The following is a 17,651-nucleotide window of genomic DNA, read 5'->3' on the forward strand; positions in this document are numbered from 1 at the left end:
CAGAGCACACCGACCGCAGACGTCACAGCTGACGGTGAACACTCAAACCCGATTCAACTGACTCCTGAGTGATGCAGCTGAGGCTTATGGGTAATGTAGTAGGCTGGTTCATGTTCACGCACAAGAGAATAACGATCCGACCGGAACGCTGTGTGTGAACTGGACTGCATCTAAACGTGTGACGAGTTCAGCTAATATCTGATGATTAAAAACTAAGAGGAAATGTTAATGAGACTAGGATGTTATTTAATATCATTAGATGTTATTTGAATATTGAACTGACGGTCTTTCAAAATGTGTGTCTCTGTCATGTGATTGGATCTGATCTCAGCTGATGGGAGCTAACAAAACTAGCAAGCTTGTAGCTTGTGGCTACAGATTATGTGGAAGAATACGACATTTGAAGGAGCATCACCCTGATCTAAAGTACTTAGATGAGACTGACCAGTCAGAAAGCTAACTATGAAAGTAAAGAAGTCTCATCTAAGTACTATGAAGATAAAGAAGTCTCGTCTAAGTACTGTGAAGATAAAGAAGTCTCGTCTAAATACTATGAAGGTAATGAAGTCTAATCTAAGTACTGTGAAGATAAAGAAGTCTCGTCTAAGTACTGTGAAGATAAAGAAGTCTCGTCTAAATACTATGAAGGTAATGAAGTCTAATCTAAGTAGTAGGAAGTTAAAGAAGTCTCATCTAAATACTGTGAAGTTAAGGAAGTCTAATCTAAGTAGCTACTATGAAGTTAAAGAAGTCTCATCCAAGTACTATGAAGGTAATGAAGTCTCATCTCAGTACTCTGAAATTAAATTAGTGTGATCTAAGTACTATGAAGGTAATGAAGTCCCATCCAAGTACTCAAAAGTTAAAAAAGTCTCATCTAAGTACTATGAAGGTAATGAAGTCCCATCCAAGTACTCAAAAGTTAAAAAAGTCTCATCTAACTTTTATGAAATTATGAAACTCTCATCTAAGTACTCTGAAGTTACCAAGAAGTACCTTGATGTTAAAGAAGTCTCATGTAAGTACTTTGCTAGTTGACGTTTTACTCTACATGAACTTATGAATATGTCTGTCAGAATGAACACTGGTCCAAACATTTCATAGCTTTTATTTCCTTTGTATCCAGCGTTGTATTCAGGCTCCTACTGGCTGATCTTATTGACCAGATTCCCTGTTGGACTCTGATTCTCTGTGGAGTTACCTGCGACGCTGAGATGGAGCGTCTGACTCTCAGAGGAGAAGTCGTGGGAGTAAACATGGAGGTGATAAATGCAGCTGTAGCTCCCTTGGTGGCTGTGGTCCGCCGAAGAGAACGGGAAACGGGCAGAGTGATTGACAGCTGGCAGGGTGTAGCTGAGTGTCGTGTTGGAGGCAGTGAACAGGAGCTGGAAGTAACCTCCTTCGTACTGGGCTTGGATGTAGCACATGATGCTGAAGTTGGAGCCAAGGAGCACCTGAACCTCCCGCTGGTCCACGTAGACCACCCCGATATTGTCCAGAAAGGTGTCGATTCTTGGCTGAAGCAGCAGTTCTATGAACGAACAGGGAGAGGGTTAGCTGAACGAGCAGACGCAGAGGAATGAAATCAGCCCAAAGATTATGTGCTGCAGTGTTCCATGTAAAACGTGGTGTCAGAGCAGCTCAGTCAGTCACTGCAGAGCAGGAAAACAACAGCACATCAGGAACCTGACGCAGAACTGATGACACTAAGAAATTCTGCTAGACTTGACTTATTAGCTCCAACTCCAACATGAGCCAGAGAACAGGTAGAAACGAGCAGAGGGACATAGGTTTACATTCAGAGCTGCACTTCCTGTGATGTCCACTAGATGCTGCAGACTCACTGAGCTCCCTCTGCTGCAGAGTTAAAGAAGAAGTCGTATGAACAAAGAAACACAAAATGATCTATGTGATACGTTCGTTGCTTTCAGTCCACTAAAAGAGAAGAAGTATCGTAAATTCCGGACTATAAGCCGCTACTTTTGTCACTTGCTTTGGACCCTGTGGCTTATACAACGGCGGATGGATTTTTACAGCTAACGGTCACCAGGGGCGCACTATCATGTCATAGACGATGACACGAGGATTAAGAACTGACTTTTCTGGTATAGCAGGCTGGTTGTTTTGATACAGTAAACCGTGTTACTGCACCTTTACTGCTGTGTTGGCTGTTTTCAAAAAAGATGCTGATTATTTAGTTGAGCAGCGGGTTACTGCACTTTTGCTGCCGTGTTACAGGCAAGCACTTTTAAAAACGAATTAAATGTAGCCATTTAACGTTATTGCCTCGTCAAGCGTTGTAAGCTTTGTTTTTTGTTATACTGCACTACTACGGTATTATGACTGCAGGAAGTGCGCTAGGAGCGCACCGTTGTATTATTTGTGCACTGCACGAATGCTGTTTGTAATGTCAAAGATGTGAAAGTTTGATTGATTGATTTTTTGTTTGATTGATCGAAAGATTTATGTTTGTCAAATGTAAATAAATGGGACGCTTTGCGTTTCCAAACAGTAATTTCTGTCCTGACAATCCCCTCCGTGGTAGAAGAAACCCTTACGGTAATTAAACATTAAAACACCAGCGGTTTATAGTCGGGTGCGGCTTATACTCGGGTGCGGCCTATATGGCACAATCTGTAGTTTCCCCAAAATTTAGCTGGTGCGGCTTATATCCAGGTGCGCCTTATAGTCCGGAAAATACGGTAAAAATGAACAAAAAGTCAGTTGGAGCAGTTGTGTTGCTTTGCCTGTTGACAAGCTGCACCTCTGCCTCTCTATCTGTCAGAGAACTGAAATGTCAGATCACTGGTATAATTCACTTATTTTTCATGTCTGTGAGTGATGAGCTGATCTGAACCAGACAGAAGAGAAAGCAGCTAAACGTGTGACGAGTTCAGACTTACCTGAGCAGACCACCTCCAGACTCCAGTAGGATTCACCAAGACTGGTCAGTGTGACACATTCCCACAGCGTAGATGCTGACTGGATGCAGGAGGACTTGATCCACCACACGAGTCTGTCCTCAAATTCATCCGTCATATTTGCAGACACTGCGGTCCCACAGCCCAGCCGTCTGCACACTGCGGCTGCAGAAATGTGCTCCCATGTAAAGTCCTGGTCGACCACAGGCCTCCACTCTCCCTGGTTTCTCATCTCCAGCTTACCGGCACAGAAGCTGGGCTCTCCCACCAACCTGAGAGAGTTTGGATCTGAGCAGAAAACAGGAAAAGAATTAGTAGAAGAAGAAAGCCAGCACGCTGCATGGAAGCTGCAGCTCCTCCTCTACCTGAGCAGGTGAGTTCAACAGCTCTGTCGGCTGAGGAGGTGATTCTGTCTGGAGCTGAGCTGTCACAGTCCAGCAGAGAAGACTCGGTGCCTTCACACTCAAAGTGTTTGATCCACACTGGAGCCTCTGCTTCTCTGAAGAGCGCCCCCTGGAGGACTGAAGGAGGTCCACAGCTGAGCTCCCTGCAGACCACCTCTGCATCCTGCAGGTCAAAAGCATCTTCACAGACTGAGGACCACGACTGGTTGGACTTCACCTCCAGTCTGCCTGAACACAGGTCGGTCCCGTTCACCAGCCTCACTGAGTCTGTGCAGAACAAGTTGATATTATTCATGATAACTTTGTTTAAAAGCTCTTTACCAGAGGGTTGATCTACATTTGAAGTTTTACCTGAGCAGGTGATCTCTATCATTGAAGTAGATTGTTTATACATAAGACAGTCTGATGATGATAGGTCACATCCAGCTGTGATTCTCCAGCCACCTGCTTTAAAAGATGATTTACTCCTGATTGAGTGGGGAGATCCACAGTCCAGCCGTCCACACACTGCAGCCACTAACTTCAGGTCCCAGTTCATCTCGTTCACGTAAGACCAATGACCCAGCTGCATCATCTGTAGTGGACCGCTACACCTGCTGGCTCCTCCAACCAACCTCACAAACTCTGGCTCTGAGGAGGAACAAGACGAACTGAACGTCATCCAAACAGAACCCAGACAATATGAGATGCATACCGCAGTCCTCTGGCTTCTTCCTCGTATGCCCAGTTCGCTCAGAAGAGCAATCGCTGACTATGCCACAAATCCACGGCAGCCCACTTCTACCGGGCGGACATAAGCCTTCTAGCCATTCTGCTCTGCGTCTGCTGCTAACTCTGCATACTTAGCTCTCTTACGCTCGTTAGCCTCCTCAACTCTATCTTCCCACAGGACAGTCAGCTCTATGAAATAGACTACTTTCTCTGGCTCAGACCACAACAGCAGATCTGGGGCCTCATGTACGAAGGTTGCGTGCGTACAAAAATGTTACGTACGTACTTGCTCACGGAAAAGTTCAGATGTATCAAGATTGAAATGTCCGGGAACTTTGTACGTGCCTACGCCAACGACGTGGCTGGCGTACGTAGGATTCTACAGATGTCGATCCTTTGGCGACACTTAGAGGTGATGCCGGGAAACTGTTATCATACAACTCTGAAAACTATTGTGATGTGCACATCAGAGACACACGAAAAATTAACACTGATGAACAATTAACACACCCAGGTGTCTGTAATTATATGAGTGGATATAAAAGCACGCGCAAAGTGGTGCAGAAAATATCGTTAACAACAATGGCAGCTTTAGCGTTATTAGAAGATATCGCAAATGGTGCAATAAGAAGAGAGCGTGTATTCAGAGACAGAGATGATTTACTGGCAAATAATGACAACTGGCTCATCAGCCGCTTTAGGTTCCCGAGGGCAATCCTTCTGGAACTGTGCGCAGAGCTGCGGCCGGAATTGGAGCGCGACACAGCGAGGAGCAATGCGTTGCCTGTGTCCGTACAGGTACTGACCACACTGGGGTTCCTCGCAACCGGGGCATTCCAGAGGGAGCTGGCCGACCGATCGGGACTGTGCCGGTCGACCCTGAGCAGAGCCATGCCAGCAGTGTGGGATGGAGTTATCCTCATGTCAGCCAGGTATATCAGATTCCCATACAATGCATCTGAACAGGTCAACATTAAAGAGCAATCTGCAGCAAGAGACGGTTTTCTGAATGTAATCAGAGCTATCGACTGCACACACATTGCTATAAAAGCGCCATCGCATGAATTTGTAAATGTCAACAGGAAACATTTTCATTCGATCAATGTACAGATCATACGTGATGCGCAAATGCAAGTAACCAACATTGTGGCAGCGTGTCAAAGAACACATTTTTGCGCATCTCCACTCCAGTGAGTAGCGTCTCCAATTCGCTTTCTGTGAAGTTCTTTTTTTCCCGTCTTACTCATTCTTATGTTTTCGTTTTCTGATCGTGCAGAGAGGGGAATCTCAGGTGCAGGGTCAATTTAAATACAATTTGCATATTTAAAAGGGGCATGGACAGAGAGGGGTCGGGTACGCTCGATTGGGATGTACAAAGGAAATGTGCTTCTAAATGATTCTAAATCTGAGCGTGCGCCACGTTTTAGAAGGAAATCCACGCAAGTCTTCGTACATGAGGCCCCCTGGCCGTAGTCAGGTGCTAGCTATCTCGGCTGGAATAACTAGTTGTCCATTTAAATCCGCCCTCATCTTCCAGGCTCCTCCTACTCTTAGCTGTCCCGTGTTATGCCTGATGCCTGCTAGTCTAGCCTTTTCTCCCTCCCGTACAAACTTAATATGTCTATTCTCTCTGTTAACGGCGAATTTACATTCACCCGTTTTTCCTCAATCGCAGCTGCTAAACATTTCAGTACTTGATTGTGACACCAGGTGTAATGTCCTTGGGAAAGACTAACCTTACAACCTGTCAGAATATGTCTAAGCGTGCAGACACAAGTGCACAGTGGGCAGGCAGCATCCTCACCTACCCACTGGTTTAGGTTCTGGGGAGTTGGCAGCACATCATAAGTAGCCCCTATCATAAATCTAATCCTGCTAGCATCCATGCTCCAAAGCTCTCTCCACTTCAACTTCCTTTTCTCCACACTCTCCCAGTTCACCCATTGACCCTGCTTAGCCTGCGACACTGCCTTAGTGCATCTTACTGCTTCCTCTTGTTTCTGTACCTCTTCCACTACCATCTTTCTCCTTTCTACTGCTGATGCCTTGCTCCACAGAGGTTTCCCTGCACACAGCCCTAGGCCTCCACGCCCTTGCTGTACATGACCTATGATATCCCTATGTTTAAGAGCTGCCTGTGCTTGCTGCACTGCCTCTTTTGGGTTCCACTTCCTCCCTGTCTTAATAGTAGGCGCTACACTCCTAACCACTGGATCCTTCGACTGAGTGAGACTCATTTCCAGTCTAACTTTAGCGCACTTAAACTCCTCTGTTAGGCAAGGCAAGGCAAGGCATTTTTATTTATATAGCGCATTTCATACCAAGAGGCAACTCAATGTGCTTTACATAAAAACAGAACAAATTAGAACACACAGTTAAAAGCAAGAACAAAGAAAAAGAAAAAAGAAAAAAGAAAAAAGAAAAAGAAAAGTGTATTATATTATACATATATTAAAACGATTAAGAGGACTTACAGTGTAAATCCAAGATTACGATTTAAAATGATTTAAAAGGGCTCAGCCATATGCACATGAAAAAATAAATGTTTTTAACCTGGATTTAAAAGTGCTTACAGTTGGGGCTGATTTCAGCTCTGCTGGTAGTTTGTTCCATTTGTGTGCAGCGTAACAGCTAAATGCTGCTTCACCGTGTTTGGTTTTAACTCTGTGCTCCACTATCTGACCTGAGTCAGTCGATCTCAGAGCTCGACTGGGTTTATACATTGCTAACATGTCATTCATGTATTCTGGACCTAAACCATTCAGTGATTTGTAAACCAGTAGCAGAACTTTAAAATCTATTCTGTAGCTGACTGGGAGCCAATGTAAAGACTTAAGAACTGGGGTGATATGCTCTGATTTCTTTGTTCTGGTTAAAACTCGAGCTGCAGCTGTTTGATACTTTTTTGGGGGAGTCCAGTCAGAAGACCGTTACAGTAGTCAAGTCTATTGGAAATGAAAGCATGAATCAGCTTCTCCTGATCTGTTTGCGACATGAAGCCCTTAATTCTGGATATGTTCTTAAGTTGATAAAAGGCTGTTTTGGTGATTGATTTGATATGACTGTTAAAGGTCAGATCTGAGTCTATCAGCACACCAAGGTTTCGGACCTGGTCTTTAGTTTCTAGAGACAGTGACTCAAGGTGTTTACTGACAGTAACCCTCTTCTCTTTATTGCCAAAAACAATGACCTCAGTTTTTTCTTGATTTAACTGCAGGAAGTTTTGGTTCATCCAATTTTTGACTTTCTCTAAACAGTGACACAATGACTCTATTTGACTGCAGTCATCTGGAGACAATGCAAGATATATCTGTGTGTCATCTGCATAACTATGATAGTTGACATTTGAATTCTGGATAATTTGACCCAAAGGCAACATATATAGGCTGAACAGAAGGGGTCCAAGAACTGACCCCTGAGGAACTCCATATGTCATAGCCACTGGATCGGATTTATAGCTTCCAATGGTCACAAAATAACTCCGCTCCTCCAAGTAGGACCTGAACCAATCTAGTACTGTTCCGCTGAGTCCTGCCCAGGTTTCCAACCTGTTCAGCAGTATACTGTGGTCTACAGTGTCGAAAGCAGCACTGAGATCCAACAGGACCAGAACTGACACCTTGCCTGAGTCAGTGTTCAACCTTATATCATTCAACACTCTAATGAGAGCTGTTTCTGTACTGTGGTGAGGTCGAAAGCCTGATTGAAATTTATCAAAGAGTCCACTGGAGTTTAAAAAGTTGCTAAGTTGATTAAAAACCACTTTCTCAATGATCTTGGCTATAAAAGGGAGATTTGAGATAGGTCTGTAGTTGGTTAACATGGAAGCATCCAGCGTTCTCTTTTTTAAGAGTGGTTTGATGGCAGCTACTTTTAGGGCTTTAGGAAACGCGCCTGATTGAAGTGAGCAATTTATTATTTGCTGCAGATCTGTTTGGACAGAGCTTACAATAGTTTTAAAAAAGTCAGATGGCATTGTGTCAAGACAGTATGTCGGTGGTTTAAGATGCTGAACTGTGTGCTCTATGGTTTTTTGGCCAATTGTATTAAATTCTGACATCCTAGCTGATTTATTCCTAGGTGGTTTTAAGGATGGTGTCATTTTATTATTTCGACGATTTGTGTCGATATTTTGTCTTATAGATGTGATTTTTTCATTGAAAAAGCAAGCAAATTCATTGCATTTTTCTGTGGAAGAAAGTTCTGAAACTATCTCTTTTGGGGGGGTTGTAAGCTTATCAACCAAAGCAAACAGAGTGCGAGTGTTGTTGATATTCTTATTAATCATTTCAGATAAGTGTTGCTGTCTAGCCTTGAGTAACCCGTGGTTAAAATTAAAAATACTTTGTTTGTAGAGGTCATGGTGAATTTGAAGTTTAGTTTTTCTCCATTTACGCTCAGCTTTCCTGCATTCTGTTTTCAAAGCCTTCACCATCATAGTGTTCCTCCATGGTGTTCTCTGTCTGCTCAAGATCATCTTAGTTTTAATAGGTGCAACAGTATCCATGACATTTGAGATTTTCAAGTTGAAATTATCCAAGAGTTCATCAACTGTCTCTGCACTCACGGCTGGTGACATAGCTATAGCCTCCATAAACTTAGCACTGGTATTCTCATTTATGTACCTTTTTCTAACAGACAAAGAGGTTAACTGAGTGTTTGGAGTTATCTGTAAGTCAAAGAACACACAGAAATGATCTGAAAGAGCCAAGTCCTTAATATCAACAGAAGAAATGTCAACACCTTTGGAGATAACCAGATCCAGAGTGTGGCCTCGAGTGTGTGTGGGCCCTTTCACATGTTGGGAGAGGCCAAAAGTGTCCAGTAGAGAACAAAGTTCTTTGGCATTTGTGTCCATGTTATTGTCTATGTGAATATTAAAATCCCCTGTTATGATAAAAAAGTTGTAGTCCGTGCAGATAACTGACAGCAGTTCAGCAAACTCATCAAAGAATTTTCCTGGGTATTTTGGTGGTCTATAAATGATTAGAAAAATAACTTTTGGATCCCCCTTTACTAAAAAACAGAGATATTCAAAAGAGCTAAAATCACCAAATAAAGTTTCCTTGCACTGAAATACTGATTTAAAAATGGCAGCAACTCCACCTCCCTTCTTACCACTTCGACACTTATTCATAAAACTGAAATTTGCTGGTGCTGCTTCATTTAGAATGGTAGCACAGCTACATTCAGTCAGCCATGTTTCACTAAGAAGTAAAAAGTCTAGATTATAGGTTAAAATGGAGTCATTTACTAACAGAGATTTGTTGGCTAGTGATCTGATATTGAGTAGGGCTAACCTTGTGGAGATAACAGGAGACACTGGTGAGTTTCGGGGTTGACAGGCTATACTCAATAGATTGGTAGATTTAATTGAACCCTTTTTATTTCTCCACAGTTTAACTACTTTTCTGTTACCCGTCATCACAGGGATTGAGAAGACTGCCTGAACTCCATAGGGCCCTGACTGTTCCTGGGGAAGAACATAGTTGATATCAGTATTGCAGCCTGGACCCGGCACATATCAGTCAGATTCACAGATATGGTTCAGAGGAGGTGGGGGGGCTCGGTGACTTTTGGTCGAGGGTTTTTTCGGAGGTGGTGGAGTGGGAGGGGCTGGACGATGGGGGAGGTTAATGGGGGAAAATATGGGATTTTGGCGTGGTGTTAATTGGATTCCAATATTGACAAGGCTCTTCATCCTGTCGGTGAAATCCAGAAGTGGGGAGTCCAGACTGAGTGGAGAGAGTTGGGGGCTGGGTGGGGTCTGGGGGGATGAAGGTTGGGAGTCTCCTGTTGGGGCTGGGGGAGACTCCACTTGTTGGGCTGTTGGGGCTGGGGGAGGCTCCACTTGTTGTGCTGTTGGGGTTGGGGAAAACTCCTCTTGTTGGGGGGAAGATGATGATGTTGCAGGTTCTTTCTGGATCCGCTGTCCTCCGTGGTCAGTCATTATCGCAGCGCCTTCGCATGAGCGCCGTCTTATCTGTTGTTTTGGCTTGTCTTGCCTCTTGTCCTTGACAAGGGCTGTTGGTGTCTGACGCAGAGAATAAAAAATGTTGGAGCTTAGCAGCTGTACTCCTGACTTGTTAAGGCAAACTCCATCTGCCTTAAAGAGGTGCCTGCGTCCCCAAAAAATGTTGAAATTGTCAATAAAGTTCATTGATTGAGCGGCACAGGTGTCTTTGAGCCATCTGTTTAGCATCATCAGCCTGCTGAAACTCTCATCTCCTCGCCGAACTGTCGGTAGGGGTCCACTGAAAAGCACCTCAGTATTTAAACACTGAACTTTGTTCATCAGATCAATAAAGTCTTGTTTTAATACCTCCGATTGTTGCTTCACAACATCAAGGGCTCCTGTGTGTATGATGAGAGATTTCAGTGTCGGATGCTCAGCAGCAATGTTTAGGATCTTCCTTGAGATATCAGACACCATGTCGTTGGTAAAACAGAGTACTTTGGTGTTTTTTTTGGTGCAAAATTGTTTTATTTCATTCACAGCTCCGTCACCCACTATCAGAGTTTGAGGCCCAGTGGTTAGCTCTTTCGGTAGCCTTTTAGCATAAGATTTAGCTTCATACCTTTCTCTGGTGCTGGGAGATGAGCCTTTTTTTGGGGAGTGAGGGTTATGTGAAAGTGGAGCAAATCTGTTCTCTAGTAGAATCCCTGTGTCTTGAGACAATTTGCTCTTCGTTTTAGTAGTAGCCTTGGTCCATGGCTGCTTTCTCCTTGGTACTGGCGTTGAAGAGACATTCCTGTGTGATGGCAGTGCAGGCCACTCGGTGTCATCATGAGTCTCCGGGTGCTGGGTTCTGCCTGATAACCGTCTTCCCATATCTGAGGGAGGCGATTTGTAGTGTTTTGGCTTTACACCAAGAGAGTTCCAGGGAGGACAGGTTGCTTTACTGCCATTTACACCTGGCTCCTGCCGTGTCGTGGTGGTGCCAGTTAGCTTTCTGTTAGCCTGTTCCCTTTCATTGTTTAGGGATATCGGTAGAGTAGTTTCATTCCCATAATGTCCATTAATCTCCACATTCACTTCGAGCCGATGAATTTTTGTTTCCAGTACTGCTATCTTCTGGAGCAGTTTGTGATAGTCATCCATGGAAAAGGGAGGCATCTTGAGCAGTAGCCTGGCTCGGTTTGCTTAGCTTAGCTCCTCAATCCCAATCACTGCAGCTGGTATAGGTGTCCTTGTAGGCCACGCTCACGAAGTAAAACAGTTTTAAAATAACAGTGGTAGCTTTCAGGAACTTTCAAAAATAAAACTCCAAGTGATATATGGGTGTCCAGGATCCACTTTCCATAAGTTTATAAGCAGAAGGAATCGATTGCAGTGGGAAAAGATAGATAAAAGCAATAAAAGCGGAGAGCAAAGGAGTGAAGCGTCTGGCTTGCAACAGAGCCTGTTAGGCTGGTAACTGGGAGCTCCAGAATGCCTTTCCCATACAAGGCTGTGCCGCTTAAGCAGCGTGGGACACCAAGTCACTTTCTGATAAATGAATTAATCCTTCTTTCCAACTTTTCTATCTTTGAGAGGGCAACCTCATACACTGTCAGCGGCCACATTAGCCGGGGCAGTAAACCAAATTGCCAGCACCACAATTTTAACTTCCCTGGTTGCCCTGACCACTCTATGCTTGAAATGCCTTGAATCATTTCCTGCCTCAACCCTTCAAACTGCGCCTTATCACTGAGACTTGCATCATACCATCTTCCCAAACTCTTCTCCAGCACTGTGGGAACCACCTCATCATTTATAACAAACTTCTTATCTACTACCTTTCCTTTAACAATTGAAATACTCCTAGTTTTAATAGGCTTCACTTTCATCCTAGCCCACTGCAGATTGCTGTTTAGCTTATCCAGCAATCTTCTGGTACAAGGAGCGGTTGACGTTGTAGTCGTCATGTCGTCCATGTAGGCCCTAATTGGGGGGAGGCGAAGGTCTCTCTTGCAGGTCTCTCTTCTCTTCACTGAATTTGGTGCCAAATCATACTGGTGTGCTCTAAGCATCCAGAGAAGCCGGGGATCCCAGCCTTTTGCACCGACGTATCAACTAGTCTGTTTTCATCAAGTAAGTGGACAACCTCTGTGCCACAACACTGAAGAAACTCTTCCCCTCAACATTCAGTAGACTAATTGGTCTAAACTGGCTTATTTCCAACGAGTCCCTCTCTTTGGGAATAAAAATCCCCCCTGCCCTGCGCCATGCCTTGGGAATAACCTGTTTCTTCAATACTACCTTCATCAATTTCCACAGGAACCTCAGCACATCTGGTGCACTCTTATACAGCCGGTAGGGGACCCCATTAGTTCCCGAGGCTGAAGAGGCTCTTGCACGTCTTACCACATCTTGAACCTCTTTCCACTGAAGGGGGAAATGAGAAAAAAGAATGAGGAGAGGGAGAAGGAAGAGGAAGAAGCAAGAAGAGGAGGAGGAAGAAGGAGAAGAAAGTAGAGGAAGAAGAGTAGAAAAAGGAGAAGGGAGAAGGGGAAAAGATCTCAAACCTGAGACCAGAACTAAACAGGGGTCATAATGTTCTTCTTTGCACTAAAACAAAGGGAAACATCTGGAGTTATTTAGAAGTTATCACGTTACTGCTCCGTCCTGCTTGAGATCAAATTGTGGCCCTTGAACTAAACTGAGTTTAAACTCCCTGGATTTAAACTCCACTGTCAGTAATATTTTCTTCTACCTGAGCAGATGAGAACAACAGCTTTGAGGGCAGACTCATTTTCTCCACACAGGAACTCTTTGGACCACAGCAGAGCCTCCTTTTCTCCGTGCAGCTCCCCGGATAAGACTGAAGGGGGCCCACAGTGAAGCTCCCTGCAGACCTTCTCTGCGTCCTGCCAGTCGAAACCATCTTCACACACCGAGGACCACGACCGGTTGGACTTCACCTCCAGTCTGCCTGAACACCGGTTGGTCCCGTTCACCAGCCTCACTGAGTCTGTGGAGAGAGAGGAACAGGGAGCAACTCTCTGTGGAGCAGATCAAATGTGGACCGTTCCTTCAGGATACACCGCTGACTTTAAAAAACATCTCTTTGTCTCTAATGATGCAGCTGAATAAAGGAAGCGCTATCTAAAATGTAAGGTGCCACAGTAAAACACAATGTCAGTTCACCACAGTGACAGAAAACAAGAAAACTGAAGCTTCTCACAGTTAATGACACTGACCTGAACAGGTGAGACTTGCATGGTAATTCACTTTCCGTGTACTCGTATAGACGCTAAGCCCGTCCTCTGAGATGTATCTGGACGGAAGATCACTAGACAAATGTCTTTCTAATGAAACAACAGAACCACAGTCGAGCTTCCTGCACACTGCAGCGGCCGTCGTCTGGTTCCAGAAGTACCCTACATCTCTCCAACGTCCCTCATCATAAACCTCCACTGTCCCAGAACAGTGGACGGGTCCAAACACCAGCCTGTATTCACCAGGAACTGCTGAACAGACACACAAAAGCAACAGTGAATTGGAGGGATTTCCAAAACATCACGACCGTTTCTCCTCGTATCATTTTCCCTCCGTTTACCTGTGGAAGCCAGTTTGTCTTCAGCCCAGAGCCCTGAGGAGAAAATCACAGGAGAAACATGAAGACTGAGTATCATCATCAATTTATATACTGTGTAGGATAGTCTACACCTTTTTAAATGTCTCGTTAGGGCACCACCTCCTGTTATCGTAGGAAGAACACGGTTTAAATCAATTTATCAGTCTCAGTTAAATAATTTGCATATCTGAAGGAGTGAATCCTTTACTACAATTTGTACCAGTCATTCTCTGCCGTAAAATAACATCACAAACAACTTCTTAAGTGTGAACAAATATTTATTTAATAAAGTGGCAACTATGAATAAATGAGGGACTAATAGAATATAGGAGTGTAATCAAATGAACGAATATAATAAGGTATGAAATAGTTAATTTCTGGAGCGATGGTGAGAGATGGAGATGTTTAAGTCCTAAACTAAGGGGAATAGATTTGATATCTAATCTAATCAATCTTCTCTAAAAGATGTTAGTAGGGAGTTTCAAAGTAGTGACACCAACTCTTTGTCTTAAGCGGTAGGAACGATTCAAGCCTACTTTTCCGTAGAGTCTTCTCGGCGTCGGTGATGGCGGAGCGTCGGTGTGACGAGATGGTGACGAAGCGGTCCAGCTGATGCAGGTCTCTCTTGGACCGGTAGATAGGACTTGTTGCTTGGTCTGCAACTCCAACACCCAGCTTTGCTTGAGAGCGCTGTAGGTGTTCAGTCAAAGGCAGATGACACTTGGCAATGTCTTTGTGTTTGAAGAAAGAAGTCGGATCGTCACGTCTTCTTGATGTCGTTGCTATGGCAACAGCTTCTTGATTTCTTGATCCGTCGAAGAGATTGGGTCTTTCTCTGATATCCCAGCTGACTACGCTGGCTAACTTATAAACGATGTTGGTTAGTACTACGGTTCGTAGAGTATAAAAATGAATAAAGCTAGAAAAATATTTGAGTCACTATAAAAATCGTAAGTCGGGAAAAACATCCGACGAGAAACAAACAGAGCTTGAAAAGGACCGTATTGTCAATATTCAAGTTGTTCTTAAAGTTACTAAGTACAAACGTGACTAAGTACGTAAAGAAGAAAACTAAAATAAAAGTAAACGTGAATGGAAAGTGGAAAGTGCAAAAGTCCGGAGAAAGTGCAAAAGTCTAAAAGTCCGGAGAAAGAGCGGCGGAAAGAGCGGAGAAAGAGCGTCTCTCTGGTTTTATGAGTTAATTATTCAGGGCGTGTTTTGGATCGGGTTTCCATAATCTTCGCGCGGAAAGAGAAGAGAACGCCTTCTCCTTTGTTTCGAGATGTCTTATTGCCTGATCTTCTTAACCTATTTTATATTACTAAATTTAATCATTCCATCACTCATCATGGCTCGTTAGCAATGTTTTACGTATGCGACAACACTCAACATTACAACATGACAAGATGACGTATCAGAATGACTACATCAAAATAACTCAAAAGCATCAATAAATTAATAAACTCAAGTTCTCTTTACATTGACATTTTGCTAATAAAAGGTCGGGGTTTCTAAAATAACAACTTCAACAGTTATGATTTCAAGCTACTATTAGTATAAGAACATACCTAAGTTTCAACATTCTTTAACTTCAACAATTGACTAAAAGAGAGAAAATACTTTTAAAGATAGCCACTTGATGGCAATGTTGATCCATCCTTACTGTGACAAATTATGTGAATTTGGGCTAGCTTTATCGTACAATGATCAAAATCGTCTCATTGTGATCGTAAGCACTTCCTGAACAATAATATATAACTTACCAAGTTATTACATTTTCGATAGTCATATTATCAAACTTAGGTGCTTTTCAGAGGAAAATGCAGATCAGAGTCTGGTTCTGGGGAAAGAAAGTTATTTATGACCGGCTTGTCAGTGTTTCGCTCTCTTGGTCATTCCAAGAGAGGGGGGCAAAACCTGTTAAAATGGTATGTTTGCATTCGTCTCTGAAAAAGAAAATTAGTACATCACAAGTTTAAAACATAATTGAACATCACATTAAGGCTTCTAGACTTTGTCCTTCGAATCCAAAAAGGTGAGTCTTTCATTAAGATCCCCCTTTAATTCCTGGGATCGTATTGATGTCTCCTCAAGTGAAAAGAGGAAGATTAGAAGAAGAAAGAGGGTGTGAAATTCCAGAGAACTGTAAATCTGTCCCCTTGTGGCTCAGATGACGTCCAGAGCATCAGGGAGGTCCGATAGCGTGGGCCTGTACCACGTTCGGACATGGCACATTTACGGCTAAGGTGTAAAAGGTTGATCTGTTAGAAGAGTTCTTCTGCAAAACAACTTCGTAAATTTAAATTCCAGAGAGGGGGAGAATTGAGAGGACGACTGGTTCCCCTACAACTGACATGTTTGTCTTTCCATCGACTCTTAGAAATGTTGCTGCTCCACACCCTGAAGGTGCATATGCAGAGAAATAAAGGAAACCATCAAACAGCTGCAGAAGTCTGGAATGCAGAGAACTGACTGATTGCATGAAGGCTCGCTAAGTCCAGAATCGAATCAAATCAAATCAAATTATATTTATATGGCACTTTTCATACATAAAAGCAATACAGAGTGCCTCACAGAGGCTAAAAACAAGGACAAAAACCCAACCTTCCCCCCCCCGTAAAAACACAGAGACATGCAGACACACACCCACACCCACACACACAAGCTCACACCCACTGTACACACTAGAGAGAGACATGGCCGGGCACAGAGACCTGGAGTAAGCAGAAAGTCACCTTTGGGGGCCGACCACTGAGAGGGCCTCCAGCCCATGACTACAGGGAGCGCGCCGCCAGAAGGAGGCAGTGGATGTGGAACTAAGAAGAAGAGTGTTGCAGCAATTATCTGCTACTGCTCATTGTTGGTCATGGCTTCCTTTCCATTTGTGTGGACCCGCCTAAAACAAAAAGTCAGACTTCTGAGAGACAAAAGTCAGAATTCCCAAGAAGAATTCAGAATCGGAGATTCCTGTCAGAATTCCAAGCGAGAAAAGTCAGAATCCGCGTGACAAAATATCTAAATACCAAGATTAAGATTAGAATTCTGAGAACAAAAGTCAAAATTCCAAGAAAAAAAGTCAAAAGTCACAGAAAAATGGCAGAAATCCGATATTACAGTTGGAATTCCAAAAAAAAAGTTAGAATTCTAAGAGAAAACAGTCAGAGTTCCCAAGAAAATGTTAGAATTCCGAGATTTCTGTCAGAATTTCAAGGAAAAGGTCAAAATTCCAAGATTAAAGTACAAAGAGAGCAGAAAAGTCAGAATTCCCAGAAAAAAAGTTAAGATGAGCTAACTTAAGTCAGAATTCCAATACAGAGAATAAGATTAGAATTCTGAGAACAAAAGTCAGAATTCCCACAAAAAAGTCAGAATTTTGAGATTTCTGTCATAATTCTGTTAAAAAAAGTCAGACTTCCAAGAAAAAACTGTCAGAGTTCAGAGAAAAAAGTCAAAAATCTGAGAGCAAAAGTGAGAGTTAAGAGAAAAGTGGCAGAATTCCAAAAAAAAGTAAGAATTCGCGTGACAAAATGTGTCAATACCAAGATTAAAAGTCAGAATTCCCAGTCAATACTGGGAATTCCAAGAATAAAAGTCAGAATTCCAAGAAAAAAGTCAGAATTCCAACATAAAAAAGAGTTCCTAAGAAAAAAAGTCAGGATTCCAAGAAACAAGTCAGGGTTCAGAGAAAAGTGGCAGAATCTTGAGAGTACAGTCAGAATTCCAAGGAGAAGATCAGAATTTATTCATTCATTCATCTTCTGTACCCACTTATTCCTGTTAAGGATCGTGGGAGTCTGCTGGAGCCTATCTCTGCTGTCACTGGTCTAGAGGTGGGGTCCACCCTGGACAGGTCTCCAGTCTATCACAGGGCTAACACAGAGAGACACTCACACCTACGGTCAATTTAGAATCACCAATGAACCTAACCAGCATGTCTTTGGACGGTGGGAGGAAGCTGGAGAACCTGGAGAGAACCCACGCAGACACATGGAGAACATGCAAACTCCACACAGAAAGGAACCAGTCAGCCCATGGATTCGAACCCGGGACCTTCT

The 17,651-nt window shown here is 43.4% G+C and overlaps 1 protein-coding gene across 1 annotated transcript; it reads right to left on the reverse strand.

Annotated features, from left to right (window-relative positions):
- Positions 1 to 913: 913 nt before the first annotated feature.
- On the reverse strand, positions 914 to 16,368 carry LOC311498302 (scavenger receptor cysteine-rich type 1 protein M130-like; the record flags this gene model as incomplete). The annotated part of the gene is made up of 8 exons (XM_084558835.1): positions 914 to 1,544; positions 3,165 to 4,076; positions 9,726 to 10,070; positions 12,384 to 12,404; positions 12,752 to 12,990; positions 13,346 to 13,489; positions 13,579 to 13,611; positions 16,332 to 16,368. 8 exons carry the CDS (start codon positions 16,366 to 16,368, stop codon positions 1,143 to 1,145), a joined length of 2,133 nt encoding a protein of 710 aa, XP_084414961.1. The 3' UTR covers positions 914 to 1,142.
- Positions 16,369 to 17,651: the final 1,283 nt, after the last annotated feature.

Source organism: Chelon labrosus (assembly GCF_963514085.1).
Source record: "Chelon labrosus genome assembly, chromosome: 13".
NCBI lineage: Eukaryota > Metazoa > Chordata > Actinopteri > Mugiliformes > Mugilidae > Chelon > Chelon labrosus.